General features: G+C 48.8%; 1 protein-coding gene across 1 annotated transcript; it reads right to left on the reverse strand.

Annotated features, from left to right (window-relative positions):
* Nucleotides 1-20,795: 20,795 nt before the first annotated feature.
* Nucleotides 20,796-23,061, reverse strand: RAN (RAN, member RAS oncogene family). Its single transcript, XM_077761713.1, has 4 exons — nt 22,977-23,061; nt 21,624-21,811; nt 21,275-21,445; nt 20,796-21,188 (listed from the first exon to the last, which is right to left on the reverse strand). Exons 2-4 carry the CDS (start codon nt 21,792-21,794, stop codon nt 21,144-21,146), a joined length of 387 nt encoding a protein of 128 aa, XP_077617839.1. The 5' UTR covers nt 21,795-21,811; nt 22,977-23,061; the 3' UTR covers nt 20,796-21,143.
* Nucleotides 23,062-23,487: the final 426 nt, after the last annotated feature.

Here is a 23,487-nt window from a genome sequence, read left to right on the forward strand (position 1 = left end):
ACCTGCCCGGAGCAGGGGGGGGGCTGGGGGGGGGCGCCTCTAGCAGCTGGATGATGCAGGGAAGGATTAGCCCCCGAAGCCCCCAGAAGGCATAGCCTGACGACACTCTTCACTTCCGACGCCCAGAACTGTAAGAGAATAAACTTGTTTGAGGCCACTTTTTAAAAAAGAGAGAGAGAGCAGTGGAGAGAACGGGGAGACGAAATCAGGGAGCTTTAAGGGGCAGGACAAGCAAGGGGCGCCTGGGTGGCTCAGTCGGTTAAGCGTCCGACTTTCGCTTAGGTCATGATCTCGCGGTTGGTGGGTTCGAGCCCCGCGTCGGGCTCTGTGCTGACTGCCAGCTCGGAGCCTGGAGCCTGTTTCAGTCTGTGACTCCCTCTCTCTCTGACCCTCCCCTGCTCACGCTGTGTCTCTCTCTCTCCTAGAATTAAATAAAAATTAAAAAAAAAGAATTTCTTAAGGTGAAAGCTGAGGTCATTGATCGGAGACTTTTTTCTACTCAACTATCGGTGTTTAGTGCTTTAACTGTCCTTCTCGTAAACAGAATGCTACAAATTCCCTCACAGACCTGCTTCCGGGGCATCTGACAAGTTCTGAGATGCTGTTTCTATTCTCATTCCGTCCAAAATACTAATTTCTGTTGTGATTTTTTTTTTTTTTGACTTATGGGTAGAAGTGTGTTATTTAGTCTCCAAATACTTGGGCATTTGGCTGAGATTTTTCTCTTATTGGTTTCCAATTTCTCATTCCCTGTGGTTAAGGAACATATTTTGTATGAAGTCCTTTTAAATTTACAAAGACTTGTTTTATGTCCAGAATGTGGTTTCTCTTGGTGCATGTGCGCACTTGGAAAGGCTGTGTGTTCTACTCTTGTTGGATAGAATGTTCTAGAAGTCTCAGCCAGCTCAGTTTGCGTGATGACGTGTTCTGTATCTTCTCTTGTTCTGTCCATTACTGAGAAGGTGAGTTAATCTGACCGTAATTGTGGATTTTTCTACCCCTCCTTATACATCTATCAGATTTGCTTCATGTACTTTGATGGTCTTTTATCAGGTGTGTGAAGGCTTATGATGGTTGAGACCTCTTGATAAATTGATTCCCTTTATAATTATAAAATGATCATCTTCATCCTGGTTTCTTTGCTGAAAAGCTTTTCCACTGATAGAAATACAGCTTCCTTTTGATTAGTGTTAGCATGGTATATCTCTTTGCATCCTTTTAAGTTATTTGTGACTGTAGTTACAGTGGGTTTCCCAGGGAAGTCACACGTGGCACGGTGACTACCATTGACTGCACTGTACTATACACTTGACAGTCGCTAAGAGAGAGCGCCTGGCTGGCTCAGTCGGTTGAGTGTCCAGCTCTTGGTTTCAGCTCAGGTCATGATCTCACGGCTCACGGGATTGAGCCCTACATCGGACTCTGCGCCAGCGGCACAGAGCCTGCTTGGGATTCTCTCTCCCTCCCTCTCTCTCTCTGCCCCTCACCCACTCACTCACGATCTCACTCTCAGGATAAATAAACTTAAAAAAGAAAGTTGCTAAAAGAGTAGATCTCAGAAATTCTCATCACTAAAAAAATAATTGCAGCTACGTGTGGTGACAGGTGACAGACTTCTTGTGATGATCATTGCAACAATATACACAAAATCTCAAACCATTATGTGGTTCACCTGAAACTAATAAAATGTGTATGTCGATTATAGCTCAATTTTTAAATTAAAAAAGTGGGTTTCCTATAGACGGGATATAAGATTGCACAATTTGTCAATCTCTGCCTTTTAATTGGGTGTTTCTACCATTTACATTAGAGTGATTATGAGTATGGTTAGACTTAAATCTACTATCTTGACATTTTGTATTTGTCCCATCTCTTCTTTTAAACTTTTTCCTTCTTCTACTTTCTATCGAGTATTTTTAGTGATCTTATTTTACCTCCCTTATGTACTTATTGGGTCCCTGTCTCCCAGTAGCTGCATTAGAGTATGGGGTGTATAACCCAACATGTCACAGTCTGTCTTCAAGTGACCCTACCTCACATGGGGTATAATATAAAAACCTTGTAACAGTGTACTCACTCCATTCCACCCTTGCTGGCCTTTATGCAATTGTCACGGTACATTTTACCTGTGCATATGTTATAAACCTCACATTACACTGGCATTAATTTTTCTTTAAACAACCAATTATGTTACAGGGGCACCTGGGTGGCTCGGTCTCTTATGCATCTGACTTCGGCTCAGGTCATGATTTCGCAGTTAGTGAGTCAAGCCCCGCGTTGGGCTCTGTGCTGACAGCCAGCTCAGAGCCTGGAGCTGCTTCAGATTCTGTGTCTTCCCCTCTGCCCTTCCCTAGCGCATGCTCTGTCTCTCAAAAAAATAAGTATTTAAAAAAATTAAACAATTACGTTACAAAGAGATTAAACCGTGGGAAATACATACACCCACGTAGTTACCTTGTCCAGTGTTCCTCGTTCCCCAACTGGGTCCAGATTTCATCTGGTGTCACCGTCCTGCGTTTTTCATAGCAGAGTCTCCAGGTAATGAATTCTTCTAGAATCTGCATGCCCAAAAATGTCGTCATTTCACCTCTGTTTTTGAAGGCTATCTTTTCTAACTAGATAGAATTCTAAAGTATCACTTTGGGGTTTTGTTTTCTGTTCAGCTGTTGAAAGATGTCGCTCTACAGTCTTTTCATTTGCACTGATTTGCACGTTTTCGGATGCAGAGCCTGCTGCCCTCCTTAGGGGCGCTTCTCAGCACAGAAGACACGGCCCGCCGCTTTCAGGACTTTCTTCCCGATCCCTGGTTTTTAAAAAAGGCGATTACTGCCTGCCTTTCTGTGGTTTTCTTCGTGTCTCTTGTGTTTGGAGTTCATTGAGATTTTTGAATTTGTGGGTGTGAAGCTTTCTTCAAACGTGGGTGTTTTTCAGCCTGTACCTCCTCAGTTATTTTGTCTTCCAGCCTCCTTTGCTTGGGAGACTCTGTGTTCACACTGAAGTAATCCCACACATCACTGATGCTCTGGCGATTTCATTCAGTTTTTTCTTACTGTTCCTCTTAGGGTATTTTCTATTTCCACACCTCCCAGTTCACTAATCTTCTGTTGCATCTCATCCGCCATTAATCCCATCCAACATGTTGTGTGTGTGTTTTTTTTATACATAAAACTGTTTTCATCTCTAGAAATCAATGTTCCATACGCCATTCAATCTTTCTCTAGCTTCCGGAACATATGGAGATCGTTACAATAAGAGTGTGATGTCTTTTACTAATAATCCTATAATCTGTGGCATTTTCCGGATCGGTTCTGGTTGATGCTTCCTTTCATTATGGGTAACATTTGTCGCTTCTTTGCGAGCCTTGTGATTTCTTACTGGTTGCCGAGCGTTGGTTGTTGGATATTTCTGCATTCCTTTAAATATTCTTGAGCTTCTTTCTAGGATGTACTAAACTATTTGGAAACAACTTAATCCCCTCCAGTCTTGATTTTAAGTTTTTAGGCACGATTTGAGCAACTTTTAGGTCCCATTCTGCACTATTTCTGAGGCAAAAGCATTTACCTAAAGTGCCCATAAATTTTTAAGTTTTCATCCTGGCTGGTGAGAAGAGGAACTATTTCCGGCCACGAGTGTGCTCTGAGATGCACTCTCTCTAATCCTTTGGGTAGTTCCCGCCACGTCCACACTGGTATTCAGATGAAGACACAAAGGACCCTCTGCAGATCAGCGAAGTTCTGTCTCTGCAACTCCCCCTCCAGCACCCTGCCCTGCACAGTCTAGGTCTGCTCCTCTGACCCCCAAGTCCATCCCCCGAACTCAGGGGGACTGCTGGACTCCCCCTGGGTCCCTCGCCCAGGGCACAGCATGCACACTCACTCCGGGCAGTGAGCTGGAGTATTTGAGGGGCTCACCTCATTTCTTGGCCATGTCAGAGATCCTGTTTGTTACTGCCTGAAATTTAACATCTTAAAAACCATAGTTTTATCTATTTTGCCCAGCCTTTTTTTTTTTTTTTTAACTTGTTTCAGGTGTGTGTGTAGAGGGTAGAAGGCAGGAATCTAGTATCCATCACTCCCTCCTAACTAGAAGTCTTGGCTTCTCACTACATATAAATACATACACTTTATTCACACCATTGTGATGTAGGCTTTCTGTCACGTGAAATTAAAAAAAAGAAAAAAGAAACACCCTGACAAATACAACCGTCCACAACGGATTGTTTCATTTCACTTTGTCAAAGTGTCTTAAATTATGTCAAGGGAAGATGTGCGTGGGTCACCCGGAATCTTTTTAAAACGCCAGGACTCAGGTAGGAGCGAAGAGCTACCAACTCGTCTCAAGTTAATACAAATTATTTCTGACGGCTTTCCACCCAGAAGCTGAGACTGGCCAGACCGAAAATGGAAATAGTGGTTGGGGGAAGGAAAGAAAAAATCCGAAATCAGGAGAGGAAACTGGGTAAGCTGGCTGGGAAGAAGGCAGAGCTGTGTTCTGTGGGAGAATATTAGTGGGAAATACTTAAGTAAAAAGCCAGGAAGATGCCAGATCACAGCGATTTGGGACAATCATATGAAATTGCCACTTTGTAGGTCAAAGTGTAAAATATCAGTCATTTCATACAATTTGACAAAATATGTTTTCCCGCATTTCACAACGAGCCGACTGGCCCGCTGCAAAACAGCTTGCTGTCACGGTGAACACCACGGGTGGGTAGGGGCTGGCCACTGTACATTGGTGTTTTCGGCGACCCACGGTCCCGACACCATCAGGCGGGGCCGTGGGAAGACCACAGAAGGGGTGGTCAGTAAGGTGCGTCTGTGTGGAGACCCAACTTTAAGAAGGAGCCAGACACTGGAACCCTCTCAGTGGGGCTCCTGCTGGCTCAGTGGGTTAGGCACCCGACTCTCAATCTCAGCTCAGGTCTTGATTTCGGGGCCATGAGTTTGAGCCCCATGTTGGGCTCTGCGCTGGGCATGAAGCCTACTTAAAAAATAAAAATTAAAACAAAACAAAACAAAAACCTTTCAGGCAAGTGGAATGGAAAACATAAAGGCCCCAAGAAGGGTAGGAGCTTAACATTTTCATGGAAGAGATGGGATGCCCACCAGGCATGCCCGCCAGGAGTGAGCAAGCCCCCTGGCTGGCCCTGCCTCTTTCAAAAAGAACTCAGGACGTGGTCAAATGAGACACTCGTGGACTAGCCCGGGAACTCAGCCCCACTCTCCACTCCCTGTTCACACGCAACCTTATGTAAAGTTGTCAACACGGCAACTATATTTTATTTTAGAAACTCCCATTTTCTTGGAATATGGTGCTATTGAATGACCCATCAAAGAGAGGTCCAGCCTGACCATGGGGTTTTCAAAAGATGAGAGAGTGTGTGCCACGTGTTTTTACAGAGAACCTGAGAGCCACGGGGAAGAGTGTGTGCTGTGCCATCGAGCTGACCCCTCCTGTCCCTCCCTGTCTGCCCTTTTCCAGGAGGGGGCAGCTCTCCTGTGGCGCCCTCCTCAGTGAGCTTCGCCTCTCCGCCTGGGAAACACCAACCACCGATGCGTTTTCTTCACTAAAAACACGGGCAGTTCATGGGGCGCCTGGGTGGCTCAGTTAAGTGTCCGACTTCGGCTCAGGTCATGATCTTGCAGTCTGCGAGTTCGAGCCCCGCGTCGGGCTCTGTGCTGACAGCTCTCCCTCTCTGACCCTCCCCCACTCACTCTGTCTCTCTCAAAAATAAACAAACATTAAAAAATTAAAAGAAAAACAAATAAAAACACGGGTGGATGTTCAGATGTTTCATCCCCTCAGGCTCCCCATCACCTCAAGACCCTGATACACATGCTCTGCTCCTCCAGTACAGGCTGGAAGCCAGCAGACAAAGCCCTTCTCTTATTCTGGACTACAGAAAATCTCGAAAGATCTGTAGTTCATTTTAAGAAGACAACACAACCTTTTTTGACATTTAAAAGTGGACCATATGTCAGCCGGGCTGCGTGCCTCTCAGACCTCACCCCTGCAGTCCGCAGAGCAGGCCTGGGAGCAGAGGATCACAGGGAGCCTCGTTTCACCCGTGCGGTGGTGACAGACGGAGCCAGCGGCCCAGGCGCCTGTCAGTAAGTGCAGGGAACACTCACAGCACCAGTAACAGCAACACAGAACCGGAAAACCACCCATCAACCTCCCTTAGGAACACGGATGCAGAATTTCGCAGAGAATGCAGGAATACATCAAATAAACACGACGGCCAGGCCGGCTTTCTTCCAGAAATGCAACAATGATTGACACTAGGAAATCCATCAGCATTGACAGATTACATCGGGCACCTGGGGGGCTCAGTTGGTTAGGCATTCCACTCTCGATTTGGGCTCAGGTCATGATCTCACGGTTTGTAAACATAAATAAAAAGTTTATAAATAAAACCAAATTATTATAAGTAGAGGCTGAAATGGAATTGTCAGATTTACTAATCATTTCTAATAAAATCTCTATAAATAAAAATCTTATGTTCAGAATTACCAAAGACCAAGAATAAAAACCACTTAAAACAGTAAAAGAGGAGGGGCGCCTGGGTGGCTCAGTCGGTTAAGCATCCGACTTCGGCTCAGGTCATGATCTCACAGTTCATGGGTTTGAGCTCCGTGTTGGGCTCTGTGCTGACAGCTCGGAGCCTAGAGCCTGTTTCACATTCTGTGTCTCCCTCTCTCTCTCTCTGCTCCTCCCCCACTTGCCCTCTGTCTCTCAAAAATGAGTAAACATTGGGGCGCCTGGGTGGCTTCATCAGTTAAGTGTCAGACTTCAGCTCAGGTCATGATCTCACAGCTTGTGGGCTCAAGCCCCGTGTCGGGCTCTGTGCTGACAGCTCGGAGCCTGGAGTCTGCTTCAGTTTCTGTGTCTTCCTCTCTCTCTGCCCCTCTTCTGCTAAAGCTCTGTCTCTCTCTCTCAAAGCTAAATGTTAAGCAAAGTTTTTTAAAAAAGAATAAACATTAAAAAATGTAATAATAAATAAAAATATATCCTAAATACCTTTTAGGAGCACATAAAATAAAATTTCACATTACGTAGAAAGTGAGACCTTTGAAACATAAGCAGTGCAAATAAGCAAAGCATGAATTAGATAAAAGTTGGTCTGATGTAATTTATTAATAAATAAGAATTAGTATTTTTTTAACTTTTGTAATGTTTTATTTATTTCTGAGAAAGATAGAGACAGTGTGAGCAGGGGAGGGTCAGAGAGAGAGGGAGACACAGAATCTGAAGCAGGGTCCAGGCTCTGAGCTGTCAGCACAGAGCCTGATATGGGGCTCAAACTCACAAACCATGAGATCATGACCTAAGCCGAAGTCGGACACTTAACCAACTGAGCCACCCAGGCACCCCAAGAATTAATATTTTTAAATGCTTATGGCTGATATTAAAGAAATTACAAAAAGATCCCAACAACTCCAAGAAAAGAATAAAGCAAAAAAATTAAAAAACATAGAAATGTGAGAGCGATCTTTAAAATCCAAGAACTTTCATTTTTTAATCTAAGAACAGTAAGAGAATGTTCAAATGTAAAACAAACAGTAAAGGAGAATTTAATTGCAGAAAGAAAATTGGAGAGAACCTGCACATGGGTGTTTTGAGCAGATTCATTTAGAATTACAAAGCTTGGGGGCGACCAAGACGCCCTTCGGTGGTGCCTGGATAAACTGGGGACTGGACAGCGGAACAGTGCTCGGCCCGAAAAAGAAATGAGCTGTGAAACCGAGAAAAGGCACGGAGGGTCGGAGATGCGCACTGCTGAGTGACCGAAGCCAACCCGGGAAGGCTGCACGCCCAGCGATTCCAACAGTGAAAGTGGTTCGTCCTCACTGGTGGTAAGAGAAACGCGAATTAAAACCACACTGAATTACAGATCTTCTCTTACCACGATTGCAAAATTACAAAAGTTTAGTAACACACTAAACTTTTCGGAACACACGCTGTTTCTGACGCCTTGGGGGAACGGGTCCCCGCACACCCCGCCAGCGGGAGCGTCAGCTGTCCGGCCAGCAGCTGTCCAGGCCAGGAGCGCCCCGCGGCTGTGCCTGCACGCACACAAAATGACAGATGTGCAAGGCTGTATCTGAAGCCGGGTCTGTAAGAGTAAAAGACTGTAAACAACCCTAATATCCCCGGGAGGGGACTGGCCACACAGCCACCCGCGCACCCACGCGGCCACAATGCTCCCCAATTATTTAAAGAGAAATCTCCACGTACTTTCCACCCCCCTGCAAAGGGAGCTACGCTGCTGTGCACAAACAGCAAAAGGCGTCACGTCTAAATAAGTTAACGTGTGTGTTTCTTAAATGGCAGTAAAATAAAGAGCGGTGTTTGTGATGCATAAACAAATTACGGCAGGATTCAGAAGAAACGAATTAAGGCCATGACCCCGCGGGGAGAGGCCAGCGCTGCATGGAGGGGGTGACTTGTCACCAGCCTGCCTCATACGTTTCTTCACTTTGGGACCAGTGACTGTGTTCATAAACTGTTCAAAAAACTCTGTTCAAAAAACTAAAAGTCTGACAAACCCGTTAAACTTGCGTTCGCGCACACAACAGGATGCTGGAGAAAACTAGAGAGCGGCAGCCTGGCCGTGTGTTGCCCTTGGTTACCTGGGTGGGAAGAGGATGAGAGGAAAATAAAACGAAAAATTTTAAAAGTGCACGAGAAAATGGGCACAGAAAATGGACAAGGGCCATCAGGCCACGCAAGGTGCTTGTCTCACAGCACATGACTGATTGTACGTGGCCTTCATATTTGTATAAATTGTCTGGATTTCTTTTAAGTAACACCCACTCCTGTGTAATCAAAACATGGTTATTTTCATTTTTAAGAAAACTCTAAGTCAAAAATGCCATTTATTTCTCAAGGAGAAAAACCAAACAGATTTTACATTGTTTAAAAAGAAAAGAATCCCTTCATTAGAAAAAATAGATCAGGAAATCAGAACCATGGGCACCCTCTTTTTAAAAGGGAAACTTTTTCTTATTGAAAACAGCTTAATATGTTTTTAGGTGGAAATAAGTTTAAATTCAGTTGTATCTTTTACTTATCCTGTACTTTTTTACTCTCTTAAAAACGTCTTAACACTCAAGGAGAGATAAATAGAAACCTGCTGTTTTAGAGAGATAAAGAAATGCCAGACATACAGTTTCAGGCCGTATGAAGCATTTTTTGGATAATTCTGTGATCTCAATTTCTACTGTGAGCGTCAGTGGTTTGTAAGTATATTTGTTACTTGTGGACACTAGATGGCGCTAGACGGGGTTCGTGCCACATCCTCTTAACTCTATTAACCATTATACTAACTTTACTGTTCTCTTAACATTTTCCTTAATAAAAAGTTTTAAATTTTAGGGGCGCCTGGGTGGCTCAGTCGGTTAAGCGCCCAACTTCAGCTCAGGTCATGATCTCATAGTTCGTGGGTTCAGGCCCTGTGTCAGGCTCTGTGCTGACAGCTCGGAGCCTGGAGCCTGTTTCGAATTCTGTGTCTCCCTCTCTCTCTGACCCTCCCCTGCTCACGCTGTCTCTCTCTCTCTCTCTCAGAAATAAATAAAACATTAAAAAAATTTTTTTTTAAAGTTTTAAATTTTATAGTACAAAATGGGTATGAGGGGCGCGTGGGTGGCTCAGTCAGTTGAGCATCTGACTCTTGATTTCGGCTCAGGGCCTGATCCCAGGGTCGCGAGATCAAGCCCTGCTTTGGGCTCCGTGCTGAACATGGAGCCTGCTTACGATTCTCTCGCTGCCCCTCCCCCACTGGCACCCCCTCTAGCGCTCTGTCAAAACACATAAATAAACGTGAAAAAAAATTTTAAGGGGCGTGAATGATTCAAGAAGAAAGGTTGCTGAACTTTCCCTTTAGACCATTAAAGCCCCATGTAAAGTGGGGTCAAGAGGGCAGTTCCGTGCTGTCTTATAACCACACCGGTTCTCTAAAACGTGACACCTGACGGTTTTCCTGAAACCGAAAAGACACACAATTCATTTGTTGCCTTCCATGATAAAACGTTGCTCTGGGAGGTTACTAACGCGCCTGTAACTATGCTGGTGTCACGCAGTGGCCCTGCTGTGAGGGCTGGAGGGCAGGACCCCGGTCCTCAGGCTGGCCACACGCTTGCTCACGGTGCCACGGCCACCCGCGCGGCCAATGCTGAAAGAAGAAGTCACTACTTACAGAGGGAAGAGTTTGGTCCTTCTGTATATGAAGTGGTTTCTTTTTTCTACTTCTCCAAATTACCTTATTTACGGGAAATGCCTGTGGAATCAGTAAATAATATAAATCAGGGGAGCGCCTGGCTGGCTCAGTCGGTTAAGCGTCCAACTCTTGAGCTCAGGTCTTGCTCTCAGGGTTGTGAGTTCAAGCCATGCGTTGGCCACAATGAAGCCTACTTTAAGTAAGTAAGTAAGTAAATAAATAAATAAATAAATAAGATTGGCAATACCTGGGACTGGCCAAGCTGAGAATGTTTGTCATATATTGTAACTTAAAACCAATCTGGTACCTGAGTTGAAACCCTGACTCACTAAAGCCTAGCTTGGCCAACATGCTTAATATTTCATCTCCAGGGTCACCTGGGGGGCTCAGTCAGTTGAGTGTCCAGCTCTTGATTTCAGCTTAGGTCATGATCCCAGGGGCGTGGGATCGAGCCCCGCACTAAGCTCTTCACGGAGCATGGAGCCTACTTGGGATTCTCTCTCTTTCTCTCCCTCTGCCCCTCCCCCACTCGCACTCGCTCTCAAATATATACAGACATACATCACAAGTCTAACCTCCAAACATCCAGTTTTTCATCTTTAAAATGAGGAAAATAATAGTGTGGATCAATTGGGATTGTTAAAAGCATTAAATGTACCTAATATTGTATCTGGTACATATATGTGTAAAAACTCACTGTTTGATTAGCGTCTTGTCGTATATATATGTGTGTGTGCTACACACAGAGTATTAGTACCACCACTAATAGATACCAATAAGGCATACCTTCCATGAGGAAACTGAGTTAAATTTCAACTCAAATCAAAACTAGCCTATCACAGTTATGATGTTAGAGATTTTTTTAATGTTTTATTTATTATTTTGAGAGATAGAGAGCAAGCAAGTGGGGGAGGGGCAGAGAGAGGCGGAGACACAGAATCTAAAGCAGGCTCCAGGCTCTGTCTGAGCTGTCAGCACAGAACCCGACGCGGGGCTCAAACCCACAAACCGTGAGATCATGACCTGAGCCAGTCGGATGCTTAGCGGACCGCCACCCAGGCGCCCTCACATTCAAGACTTTTTAAAGGTACGCGTTTAACACTGTTGGTAAATCAAATGTACTGGTCTTTCCTGAGTACCTGTCACAAGGTGGGGCCCAGGGGCGGGACGAAGGCCCTTGGTGCCCCACTGTGCGTACCTGCAAGGCCTCAGCTGGCCCTGGGGACTGCTCTGGGGACCACAGGCAGCACAGAGCCTCACCCGGGGCTTGAACTCCCAAACCATGAGGCCACACCACCTGAGCCAAAACCAAGAGTTAGACGCTCAACCAACTAAGACACCCAGGCGCCCCAGCATCCAACCCTCCTAACTAAGCTTGTGATCGAAGACAAAAGTCACCCAAACACAGGATTATTCCGTAGAGACCACTGTAAAACCCCTACTCCACCCGTCCCCCGCTGAGTGCCCGCGTCCGTCACTCCCCAGTCGGCGGTGGCGGTGCCCCTGGTGAACAGTACGGCAGCAAAAATCAGCTAAGGGGTTCTAAGTACTACGTAAGAGGCAAGATTTGATAAACTGTATAAAAGTCGCGTGGAAGAACTGCCCACACTTCACCAGGACACAAGAGTGTGGCGGACGCAGCTGGGCTAAGATGGAAGCAGAGAAATCAGAAGGCTGGTCAGCGCCCGGAGGAAATAATCTGAACATAAAACACAACAAACAGACATTTTTAGATTAAAAAAAAAGAATATGAAAAGGCTGTGAAAATCAAGTGTGTGTTGAAGAATATACCATAATTCTTCCATAAGAACCGTGTTCTTCCCAAATTCAGGCAATTCATTTTCGGTCTGTTGCAGGAATCAGCGTATAATAACAATTACAAGCTCAATGACAGTAAGTACAAAACTTGTCATAAATTTTAGCTTCATTTTTCAAAACAAAGGCTCAATCATTTTTCATTCTTCACTTGGAAATGGTGATGCTTGTTTTAAATAGATTTATTTCAAGTGACTACTTTTTTTGAAAAAAAAATTTTAACACGTTTATTTATTTTTGAGACAGAGAAAGACAGAGCACCAGTTGGGGAGGGGCAGAGAGAGAGGGAGACACAGAATCTGAAACAGGCTCCAGGCTCTGAGCTGTCAGCACAGAGCCCAACGCGTGGCCCAAACCCACAAACCGTGAGATCATGACCTGAGCCGAAGTTGGATGCCACCCAGGCGCCCCTCAAGTGGTTTTAAAGCACTGCATTTTGACTGCATGTGGTTAGTAGGAAAGCAAATATAGGGGAAGAGAGAAATCAGAAACTACATGGTGTTATTTTCTTAAGTGGGAATATTGGCATTGTTATCCTAGATCTATGATGTGCTGTAGGATAAAGCAATTACATAATTATATGGACATTATTAAAAACCAAGATTTCAGCATTAAAAAGATGTAAATATAGGGGCGTCTGGGTGGCTTAGTCGGTTAAGCGTCTGACTTTCGCTCAGGTCGTGACCTCACGGTTCGTGGGTTCGAGCCCCGCGTCGGGCTCTGTGCTGACAGCTCAGAGCCTGGAGCCTGTTTCAGAGTCTGTGACTCCCTCTCTCTCTGACCCTCCCCTGCTCATGCCGTCTGTCTCTCTCTCTCCTAGAAATAAATAAAAAAACATTTAAAAATTAAAAAAAAGTAAATATAAAACCTAAGACATAAAAATCATAATCTTAATTTTTAATTGAACATAACAATGTGATATGATTTTATTTTTTCCCTTCAGAAAATATGTATTTCCTGTATCTACCAACCCCAAGGACCAACTAGTAAGGACAGAGGCCCCAACACCTAGATCCTGGTCTCCAAATAGCATTCCTCCAGGGCTTCCTGGGGAAATCCTTGCTGCTGGGTCTAAAGCAAGAAGGGTCAGGATGACCCCAGGACATTGTCATGCCTACAAGCAGAAAACGTTATTAAAAGAGAAAAGGATCCTATGCAAGTGATATGGGTTCCGCACTGAACAAAGAGCAGTTTGACCATCGAATTGGAAAATTCTCACTGCAATCGTGAAACGCACCAAATATACCGACACATACGAGCACGTAATGACACCACAAACAGAAACAGTGCTGTCGGTCAGCTCTGGAGACTGCTACGACACCCGGTCACCAATCCGGAAGATTGATAAAGGACAAGCATCAAGTATGTATTCTGCCTGTCCCTATAGACCGCCTTTCAGGGCAACCCAGTGGGGGATGCAGAGCAGTCATTCTTCACGAGAGTCCCAGCTATCCGACCAAGCCGGGGAGCCGGGCAGGAAACCCCCACCTTGCGGTCCCTAATGGCTGATGGAGCCGCACTCGCGGGTGAGCGCTGAGGCTGTGGGATCGAGGACGGACTGGGACTCTGTCCTTCACTGCAGAAATGTCCTCACGCAGACAGAAGCCGCCTTGTAAAAACGTGTGACGCCGACACAGATGACCAGGGTTGTCGCTGATGGAATCCCCACGTGAGCTTCTTGAGCCGGGCAGCAGTCGTGTTGAGATCAAACAAGGCGCGCGGACTGCTTCCAGCTCTTCTCAGGGCTCCTTGTAAGCCACATCCCCTTGTTCTCCCCTCCCCCCACCCGCCCCCAGAGGAAATTGGTTGCCCTGTGAGTTTCCCATATTCTGGACTTAGCTGAGCAACGTAATGTAACCTATTTCTATAAACGGGTGGGTAAGAGCTGCATCCAATTCAGGTTCAATGTTTCGGGCAGTAATATTTCACAGGCCGGCTTTGGGGTGGGGGGTGAGGGTGTTTTCACTCATCGGGGCAGCCGAACCAATCACAACTAATCAAACCAAAGCAAAGCAACCAGCAACCGCAGGGATAAATCCTGATACCCAGAAGCCACTGACGTCCCAGCACCTCTGCAGGGGGAAGGGGGAAGGGGAACAGAGGGCCAGCCAGTCTGAGGGCAGCACGGAGGGCGGGCTGCCCCTCTGCGTATCAGGAAGCAACTCCCGGCAGGGCTCAAGGACCATCTGCACCCCAGGAACTCTCAGTACAGAGAAGCTGTAGGGAGGGATGGCTGTGCCCCTCAGAATCCCATACCGAAGCCCTAACCCCCAGGGTGGCTGGACTGGGAAGAGGGTAGTGGGGGGGGGGGGGGGGGNGGAGGTCACAGGGCGGAGCTCCAAGGGGTAGGACTACTGATGGCCTGAGACAGAGCCTCAGTAGAATCCAATCCCTGCCCAACCTTGACCTTCGACTCCAAACCTTAGGGGCTGTAATAAATGCCTCCTGTCGGAGCATCCCCAGGTCTGGGTGCAACAGGCGGAAGCCCCTCCTAGAACAGGCCCCACACCGAGGAGAAGCTTCTAGGGACAGATTCCCAAGTAGGCAGGACAGGGAAGAAAGAAGCAAAGGACCCTGAGTCCACAGAAAAGCCGGGGCGGTAAGAACTGGGGAATTTGGAAGTTTGCAGATGCTTCTCAAAGATGAGGAACGCTACGGAAGGGCGAGGCCGCCCAAATCCATGCCTCCCCTCCCAGAGGTTCAGGGAGACAGAGTTCCCCGAAACAGGCAGCACCGAGGTGTTAGGGTGAATGGAGGGGACATTTGGGAGGGAGGACGAGGGGACAGAAGTGAACACAGACCATGACCTGCTGCCAGAGAGATGCATCCTCTTGAAAAGATTACAACTATAACCTTAATGTTTCAAGATGAGCCGAGAGAAATTATCGACATAATCCAAGATATTAAAAAAATAAATCAGGTCTCCAATGAGCAGTGTGACGACGCCTTTAAAACTCAGTGACTTTCATAAACTCTGACCAAATAATCCCATTTCAATTTCTTGGAAAGAAAACACTGTTCAAGCCATATGCATAAAAATGTTCATTTATGTGAAAGTTAACAGTTCAGCTATTAACAATTATTTGAAGAATACATAACCATTTTCATCACAACACGTGAGAGATCGGTGCTCCCCGCCTCCCCACAGCCCTGCGGGCGGCACCCCTCATCCCTGCGGGCAGTGGTGGACCCAGACCCCGGGATCTGTGTGCCTCAGGTCTGCAGCTCCCTATTCTGACGGCACCTGGGGGACGCGGAGACCCTGCCTCCCGGACTATCCCCCCGTCACATCCAGGGTGGGGGTGAGATTCTGCCTCGGGCCCCCCTCTCTGCCTCCCGGACTCCTCCATCCGACTATCACATCGGGGGGCAGGGGGTGAGACTGCTTCCCAGCCACAGCCACCCCAGGTCTTGAGTCAGGCCTTATCAGGAAGGGACAGCATTCCTGACCCCAGAGAGCGTGGGGACAGGACACGGCCTCTGGAATCGAGGCCTCCGTGGTACAGGGTCTCGGGAAACGTGAGCCCCAACTGCTCACTGTCTGTCATGACAAAGCCTCCTTCCAGGGACTTCCATCACGGTGCTCGCGTAATAAGACCCCAGGCCTACGGCTCCCCTGCCCCTCGGTCTGTGCTGCTGCGACAGCACCTCACACGGTGACCGGCAGCTAACAGAGCACAGGGTGGGAACATGCACGTGGTAACCCCGCCGACGCCTCCGTGTCAGTGGTGATTTGAGGGGTCTGGGCTGTTGCATGGGGGGTGGTTTTGTAATTTCAGCTCTCAGTTTCCATGTCAGCATCGATGTTGTCTCGTTAGCCCGACTCTCCCCCGGGTCTTCTCCTTTAACGCAGCCCACACGTCACCAGCCCAGGTCTCCCCAGCTCCAAACGGGAGCACAGCACAGGCGAATGCCTGAAGATGGGGTGAGGGTGTATGTACCCTCCGTTTGTGCACTTCTGAAAACACAAGACAGCTCACAGTCAGTGGCAGCACGGGGGGAGGGGGGAGGGGGAGGTATTTGATAGGATTAATTCCGTGCACACTGGTGTCTGCATCTCGCACCGTGTCAGAGGCTGGGGACGGGACGTTGAAGATGGCGTGGCAAAACACACACACAGGCCTTTTATGTTGTTTTTATATATGGGGGGCGGGGAGGTTCAAGAGAGCACGTGCATGTGCACAAGCTGGGGAGGGGCACAGAGAGGGAGAGACAGGATCCCAAGCAGGCTCCGCACTGACCGTTCAGAGCCCAATGGGGGCTCAAACTCACAAACCAGGAGATATGACCTGAACCAAAATCAAGTCAGACGCTTAACTGACTGAACCCCACAGGCCCCCCCACAGAACTTTAAAAAAATAATAATTTTGGGGGGGCCTGGGTGGCTCAGTTGGTTGACTATCTGACTCTTGATTTTGGCTTGGGTTCATGGGTTCCAACAGAGCAGGGCCTGCCTGGGATCCTCTCTCTCTCCCTCTCTCTCTCTCTCCCCCTCTCTCTCTCTGCACCCCCCCCTCTCCCCGCCCCTCCCCCACTTGCACTCTGCGTGTCTCTCTCTCCCTCTCAAAATAACTTAAAAAGAAAAAAAAATAATTTTGGTTTTCCATCTACTGGATTTGGTAAAGCAGAGCACATCTTCAAAAGTTACAATTAAAAACATGGTGGTTTGAGTAGCGTACAGTTCTAAGCATTGGGAATAAATTCCCCTTTTAGCGCTGAACCCACTGAGGGGCGCAAGCAGGGGACACACAAAGCCGACCCTCCGAGGCGGGTCAGCCGCCACAGCAGCCCGCGCACACTACAGGCTCCTAGCAACTGTCAAAAGTGGTGTAAGAGCATCTGGCGCAGAAATGCCCACGATGAAAGCAAAACACGGTGGACACAGTGCTGTAGCGCCAGCCGGCTCTTGGGGAGAACGTCTGAAAACGCGTGACCAAGCATCCATGAGTCGCCTCCACGAGGCAGGGAGTGTGGCGGCTGTGTCTTAACGGTCCAGGTCCCGGAACTTTTGAAAGTACGACGTATGAACTTTTCTCACCACGCGTAGCACTGACTGCACGCGCACTACACTCAGGTGTGGCCTGCAGGGAGCTTGCTCCTTTCCCCTTCGTCCAGGAGGCAAACCTGTTTACAGGGGACACGGCGCGGAACGAGCGCGGCACCCCGGCGCGAGTGCGGGCAGCGGGGCATCATGTGGCCCTCAAGACGGAAGTCCTGCCGCCTGCGCGGATGAACCCGGAGCGGCGAGGTGAGCCAGGCCGGGCCACCGCGGTGGGACGGAGAGTAGCCCGGCGGAAGGCGGGCCCGGGGCAGGGGCCGCGGGCACAAAGCTGGTCCCGCAGGGGCGGCTCTGGAGACGTCCCACCCTCTCCAGGTGGCACGTGCTCTCACCACACACACAAAGAACGGAGGTGGCGGACTCGCTGACCAGCCTGGCTGGGGCGCCCTTCTCACCTGCATCCGGACGCCCCGCGCTGCGCGCCCTAAACCGTAGTTTGTACTTGCCCGTCACACCTCAGATGGGAGGAAAACCCTAGCTGTCGAAAGCTGGTGCCCGGCGCTCACAGCAAACGCCCGTTCCAGCGTTTGCTGCACGTGTGTCGGACGGACAGGGAGAGGTCTGGTCACGGCCACTGGCCACCCTCCGAATTTCTGGGAACGCTGTGGCGCGGAGGGGACCTCAGTGGGGCACCTGCCCCCAAGCCTGCCGCCACGACGGTCTCCGAGCCACTGCTCCTGCCCTGTAGGGGCCTTCCAGGTAGGGGGCTAAGGCACCAGGTCCCCGCCCCAGCCCGGCTCAGCCCTGTGCCCCAAAGCCTTCTCTCCGCCAGGTCCTTCCCAAGCGGGCCCAGTTCCCGCTTTCTGAGCTGTGGTTTCCAGACCAGCGCCCTGCGGCCCCCAGTCTGCTCAGGGTGTGTGGAAGCCTCTGTCCGGATCGTAGGACCACTCGCCTGGCGTGTAAAGGCAGGGAACTGAAAGCCAACAGAATCCCAGCTTCCCTTCCCCTCCCCGTGGCTCAGCTGACAGTGTCACAGTGTCGTTCTGACTCCCTGGACCCACCTGGCAAGGTTACTCCGTCTCCCCTAAAAAGGAGCCGGAGGGGCACCTGGGTGGCTCCATCAGTTAAGCGTCTGACTTCAGCTCAGGTCATGATCTCACGGTTCGTGAGTTCAAGCCCCACGTTGGGTTCTGTCCTCACAACTCAGAGCCTGGAGCCGGTTTTGGATCGTCTCCCTCTCTCACTGCTCCTCCTCCTCCACTCGTGCTCTGGGTCTCTCTTAAAAATAAGTATTAAAAATTTTTTAAATCAAGTACAAACTAAAAAATAAAAACTAGCTGGAATGGGTGGGAGAGGCCACAAACCCCCAACTCTGGGGGCGGGGGGAGATCCCACCCCTATGGCCCTCCCCATCCCCATCCCCCAAGTGCTCCTCCTCAGGGGTCCCTCAGAAAGCACAGTAAACAGGGACAGTGGGGAGCAGGAGGCGACCTTTGCCCCCATGGCAGCGAGACCAGTGAGGGACACCACTTACCCCTCACCCAGAGCAGAGGGGACAGCTGGCCATCTGGGGAGCACTGCGGGGGACAAGGGCAGCTGCAGTGGGGAGAGGGGTGTCCCGGGGGCCCGACAGCCAACGACTGTACACCCACTTCCTAAACAGAGGCCCACATCCCAGCCCCCAATAGGGCTTCAGGCTTGAAGGGTCTAGGGTGCGGGAAGGGTAGAGGTGCACCTCTCCGGCAGTGGATGCCTGCCTGATTCTGGAATAGTCCGACGAGATGCCTGCAGCCCCACACAGTGGAGGGAGTCCTCAAAACAGGCCAAGTGTGTCCCACGTGCACAACTAGCAAATCAATCTGAAGCAGGTGCTCAACACTGAATTTCCTGATAGTGACACTCACAGAAAACACCAGAAACCCTCAGGGGAGTTGCTTCAGGTACACACACGCTTCTCCGCCAAGAAGGGTCTCCTTTAGTTTAACACGTTTTTGCAACCCTCTCCCGTCCCCAGAGGTGCTGATAGGACACAGCAAGTCCCGAAAGTGCTTTTCACGCATCTCGCCCTAACTGCATTCCACCGGTGCTCCACCGCTCACTGCCTGCCAGCGCGCTGCCTGCCGGCTCCCTGCCTGCCAGCCCACTGCCTGCCAGCCGGCGCCCTCCCTGCCTGCCGGCGCACTGCCTGCCCGCCTGCGCACCGCCCGCCAGCGCCCCAAAAAGGTCCAACGCCCCCAAAGGCACCACCGTCCCACTGTGTGAACTCAAACTCTGCTCCTCCCGGATTCTAAGACCATCCTGGGTCTGCATCGGCTCAAGGGCCCAGGCGGCTTTCCATTCAGGGCTCCCCCGTTAGACTTCGACGGAGGGAAAAGCTCCCGCCATCTGCTCCAGCCTGCGGAGAACCGGCCATCGTGCTAACTGCTACTTCCCACAGCGAGTACTAGAGAGGATGCAGGAAATTCAGACAAAAAGCCGTGTCAGACTTGTGACAAAAGACTTATAAATTCTCTCCCACAGGTTAAGTGAAGCAGCTTCCAAATTACGTTGTAGATTCTGAATATTCATGTCATTTGCATTCCACGAGGGTCACAAACACACATGCCTTGTATTTAGGATCTGAATGAAGTTTCATCCCAATTATGGGAAGAATCTGATCACATCTCAGACTGAAAACCTGGTTTTAAGTCAAGCACGGAGTGTGGCACACAGAGCGATTCTATCCACTGTACCCTTCACTCAATATGGAATCTTCTATTCTACCCTTTGGATCTCATTTTTCAGTGTATTTAAGAGATCTCTTCTATCTTTTTAAATAGGAAAAATAATCATCTAAAGACAAATGGGCACGTAAAGAACTTTGGGAACTGAACTACAGCAGTCCTCACGGGAACCAAAGAGCTTAAGACTTAACTGCCACAGTATAAGTGATGATGGGGCCAAACTCAATAAGATCCTCTCATTTTTAAATGCAGAAATCATACAAAAATAAATGGTTTAATCCAATGGAATTTTGCAATGTTTTCATTTACTGAGAAGCCATTCTAAGGTCTACTTTTCTCTTGTGCTATTTGTGCCCTTGAACTGGCCACAGAGATCCTTTAGGAAAAACCGAGAAAGCTGTAGGGTGCCCAACACAATTCCCTCATCTTCGGCATCGTTAAAGCTTAGGAATACTTGGAAGCAGCAGGTGAACACAGAACATCTTCCTGAAAACCAACTTTACATCAAACGTGTCACATTGAGACAAAAAGCAAATAATCACACAGCGTTTTTAACAAGAGATGTTTTTAACATGAGACGATTCTCAAGTTCCTGCCATCGTTTGTATGGTTTCACCGACTTTCAGAAGCTCTACACTAGAACATGGTTACTTTTGCCACAAAGTAATAGCAACTGCAATTCTTAAAGTTACCTATTTGACACGTCTAGGACGACACAGACCAGTTACTGACCAGGTCATGTAGGTCTCAAGCTCTTCCCTAGGGGACACCACTTCGTCGAGAGGCAGGTGGGATTAACACGATCGTAGCTTCACCACGCTGACAGGGTTCACACTTCCTAACAACTTACCCAACAATACCGGTGATGACTGTCCGATCATTTGCGTAAAATGACTCAAACGTACAAAAAAGAAAATAACGTAACGCCGAATACTTCGTACAGTGACACTAGTAACACAGCAATTTAAATAGTAACGTGGCACAATTTTCCGTTAGTGGTTTTCAAACTGCTTACCAAACAAGGGATGAGTTCACTTGCTTAGATATTTGAAATACAACTTTATTCTGATTCTAAACGAAAAGGAATGGGAAGGACAGTGACAAACGAGATTTCACCACTGGATATTGTGATGTGACTATAGCAGTCTTATATTTGAAACTCAGGAAGGAAACAACTGCGTTCCAAAACAGCTACATACGAGGTCAAAAAAATGAAGGTACTTTTTAAACGGCCACATTCACTCCGAAGCCCATCCGCCTCCTTGAGCCCCCAGACGAAGCACACGTTCTGCTCAGCTACGTAATAAAGCGGCAAACACGCCGCACCACTGCCATCACAGGACAGCTGCCTATAAAACTAGACTTCTGACGCCGGCTGCAGCCGCTCTCACAGGTCGTCGTCCTCGTCCGGGAGAGCAGTCGTCTGAGCGACCTGGGGACAGACACACGTGGTGAGGCTCAAGCCCCCGGGACACCCCGCGGCACCACGAGCGGCCCCGGCGGGCACGGACGCCTCACCTCTAGATCGTGCTCGTACTGTGCCGCCAAAGCCGGGTCCATGACCACCTCCGGCGGCGCGAGCGCGGGCATGGCCACGAACTCCAGGTTAGGGTCTCCGATTAGCTTCCTCGCCAGCCACAGGAAGGGCTTCTCAAAGTTGTAGTTACTTTTGGCAGAAATGTCATAGTACTGTTTAAAAAAGAAGCAAAGTTAATTAAAAAACATCTACTTGTTCTAGGGCACGTTCCAAACTACGTAGGGTTCCTTTGACCCGTAGATTACGCATCCCTTTAACCGTCCCTGTTGTTGGGCGTTTTGTCCCAAGCTGAGCCGTTATGCAGCAGACAATAAGTTTTAAGACACGTACCTGAAGGTTCTTCTTTCGGTGGAAGACAATAGATTTTGCCTTAACTTTCCTATCCTTAATGTCCACTTTGTTGCCGCACAGCACGATGGGGATGTTTTCACACACTCGTACCAAGTCTCGATGCCAGTTAGGCACATTCTTGTAAGTGACCCTTGATGTGACATCAAACATTATGATGGCACACTGGGCTGAAAGAGAGATTGACAGTAATCGTCACCCGCCCGCGAAGTCCTACACAGATGAACAATGCTGAGGACCACGGGCTACATCTCATCCCGAAAGAGGTCTACATTTCTCCACTCATTCTCAAGACCTCTTCCAAGTCTAAAAATCTTGTATCACTGTAACACACAAGGTTTAAAATTCCACTTCCTGCTAATGCATGAATGGCCAGCTTGCCACATCCAATCTGTCCCTGTGATACTTTAATTCTGCCTCACCCCAAAATCTGAAGTAGACTATCAGTAAATCAGCATTCCAGACAACTCGTCTCTTTTATGCAAAAGACCTAGGAATCTAGTTTTAAAAGTCCTAAGGTGACTAAATATAGATTATTCCTTTGCCTAAAAACAGTGAAATCTAGGGGCGTCTGGGTGGCTCAGTCAGTCCTACTTTGGCTCAGGTCATGATCTTGCAGTTCGGGAGTTCAAGTCCCACATCGGTCTCTGTTCTGACAGCTGGGAGCCTGGAGCTGCTTCACCGCCCCACCCACTCGTGCTTGTTCTGTGTCTCTCTCTCCCCAAACTAGATAAACGTTTAAAAGTTTTTGAGAGGGGAAAAAAAAAACCCCAACACTCAAGTCTCCAGATTGACCTGTAAGGAAATTCACCATACAATAGAACAAGCCAGAAAAATGTACAATCTAATAGCTTTTAGCTCAACACTTTTGGCGGGCAAACACAAGTCCACATATTTGTACATATTCAAAAGAGGCTCAAGCGATGGAAGGATTCCCAACAATTTGTCATCACAGGAGATTTCAGGAGGCGTTTTCTTTATCCACCTTTATTTGGTACAATGCAATTGCAGTCAAGCATTTTAAAATAAAAATATCTGTAAAACTTAATACAATTGAAAAAAACCCCAGCTACTCCTGAAGCCACAGCAACAGTGTGTGATGCTGGGTATTCTGTGAAACTCCGGATAAAAGCAGTCTGTCCTGAACGGTGCTCATCATGACACAGCACGGGACGCACTGGTACAACTTTTCCATGGAGCCTCCCCTCCCCGAACGTCACACACCGCGAGTAGTCGCCTGAACACTTTCCCGGAACAGACGGCGGGGGAACGGCCCCGGAAGCAGAAAACACCGGACAGCAGCCCAAGCGCACCAAGCGCACGTGAGGGCCCTACCTTGGATGTAATAGCCGTCTCTGAGCCCCCCGAACTTCTCCTGCCCAGCCGTGTCCCACACGTTGAACTTGATGGGCCCTCTGTTCGTGTGGAACACGAGGGGATGGACCTCCACGCCCAAGGTGGCTGCAACACAACACGACACGTTAGCCCACGAGCGCCGCCCTCGCAGGTACCCCCCTGCGGCGCCCCCACGTACCTACATACTTCTTCTCAAATTCACCGGTCAAGTGACGCTTCACGAACGTGGTCTTCCCGGTGCCACCATCGCCAACCAACACGAGCTACGGGGAAGCGAATTGTTGGAATGACCCCGACAACGTCACGTTTCAGGACCCGGAAGCCCGGGCCGTTGAGCCCCCTGCGGACACGCGTCCGCGGCCCCTAACGCCAACTTTGCGGGTCCCGAGGGCTCTCCGAAAACAAAGGCTTCCCCGCGGCGGCCGCGCGATGACTCGGACAAATCAAACTTGGGCACCGCAGCGTCCCCGCGCGATCCGGGGAGCGCACA

Source organism: Crocuta crocuta, unplaced genomic scaffold, assembly GCF_008692635.1.
Source record: "Crocuta crocuta isolate KB4526 unplaced genomic scaffold, BGI_CrCroc_1.0 scaffold862, whole genome shotgun sequence".
NCBI classification, from domain to species: Eukaryota; Metazoa; Chordata; class Mammalia; order Carnivora; family Hyaenidae; genus Crocuta; species Crocuta crocuta.

Bases quoted from the DNA above. Each gene is read 5' to 3' on its own strand.
- RAN (XM_077761713.1), bottom strand. From the start codon at position 21,794: ATGTTTGATGTCACATCAAGGGTCACTTACAAGAATGTGCCTAACTGG. The intron at 21,446-21,623 runs GTACGTGTCTTA...TTTTTTAAACAG, and splicing joins ACCGAAAGAAGAACCTTCAG to TACTATGACATTTCTGCCAA. The intron at 21,189-21,274 runs GTGAGGCGTCCG...GTCTGTCCCCAG, and splicing joins AGTACGAGCACGATCTAGAG to GTCGCTCAGACGACTGCTCT.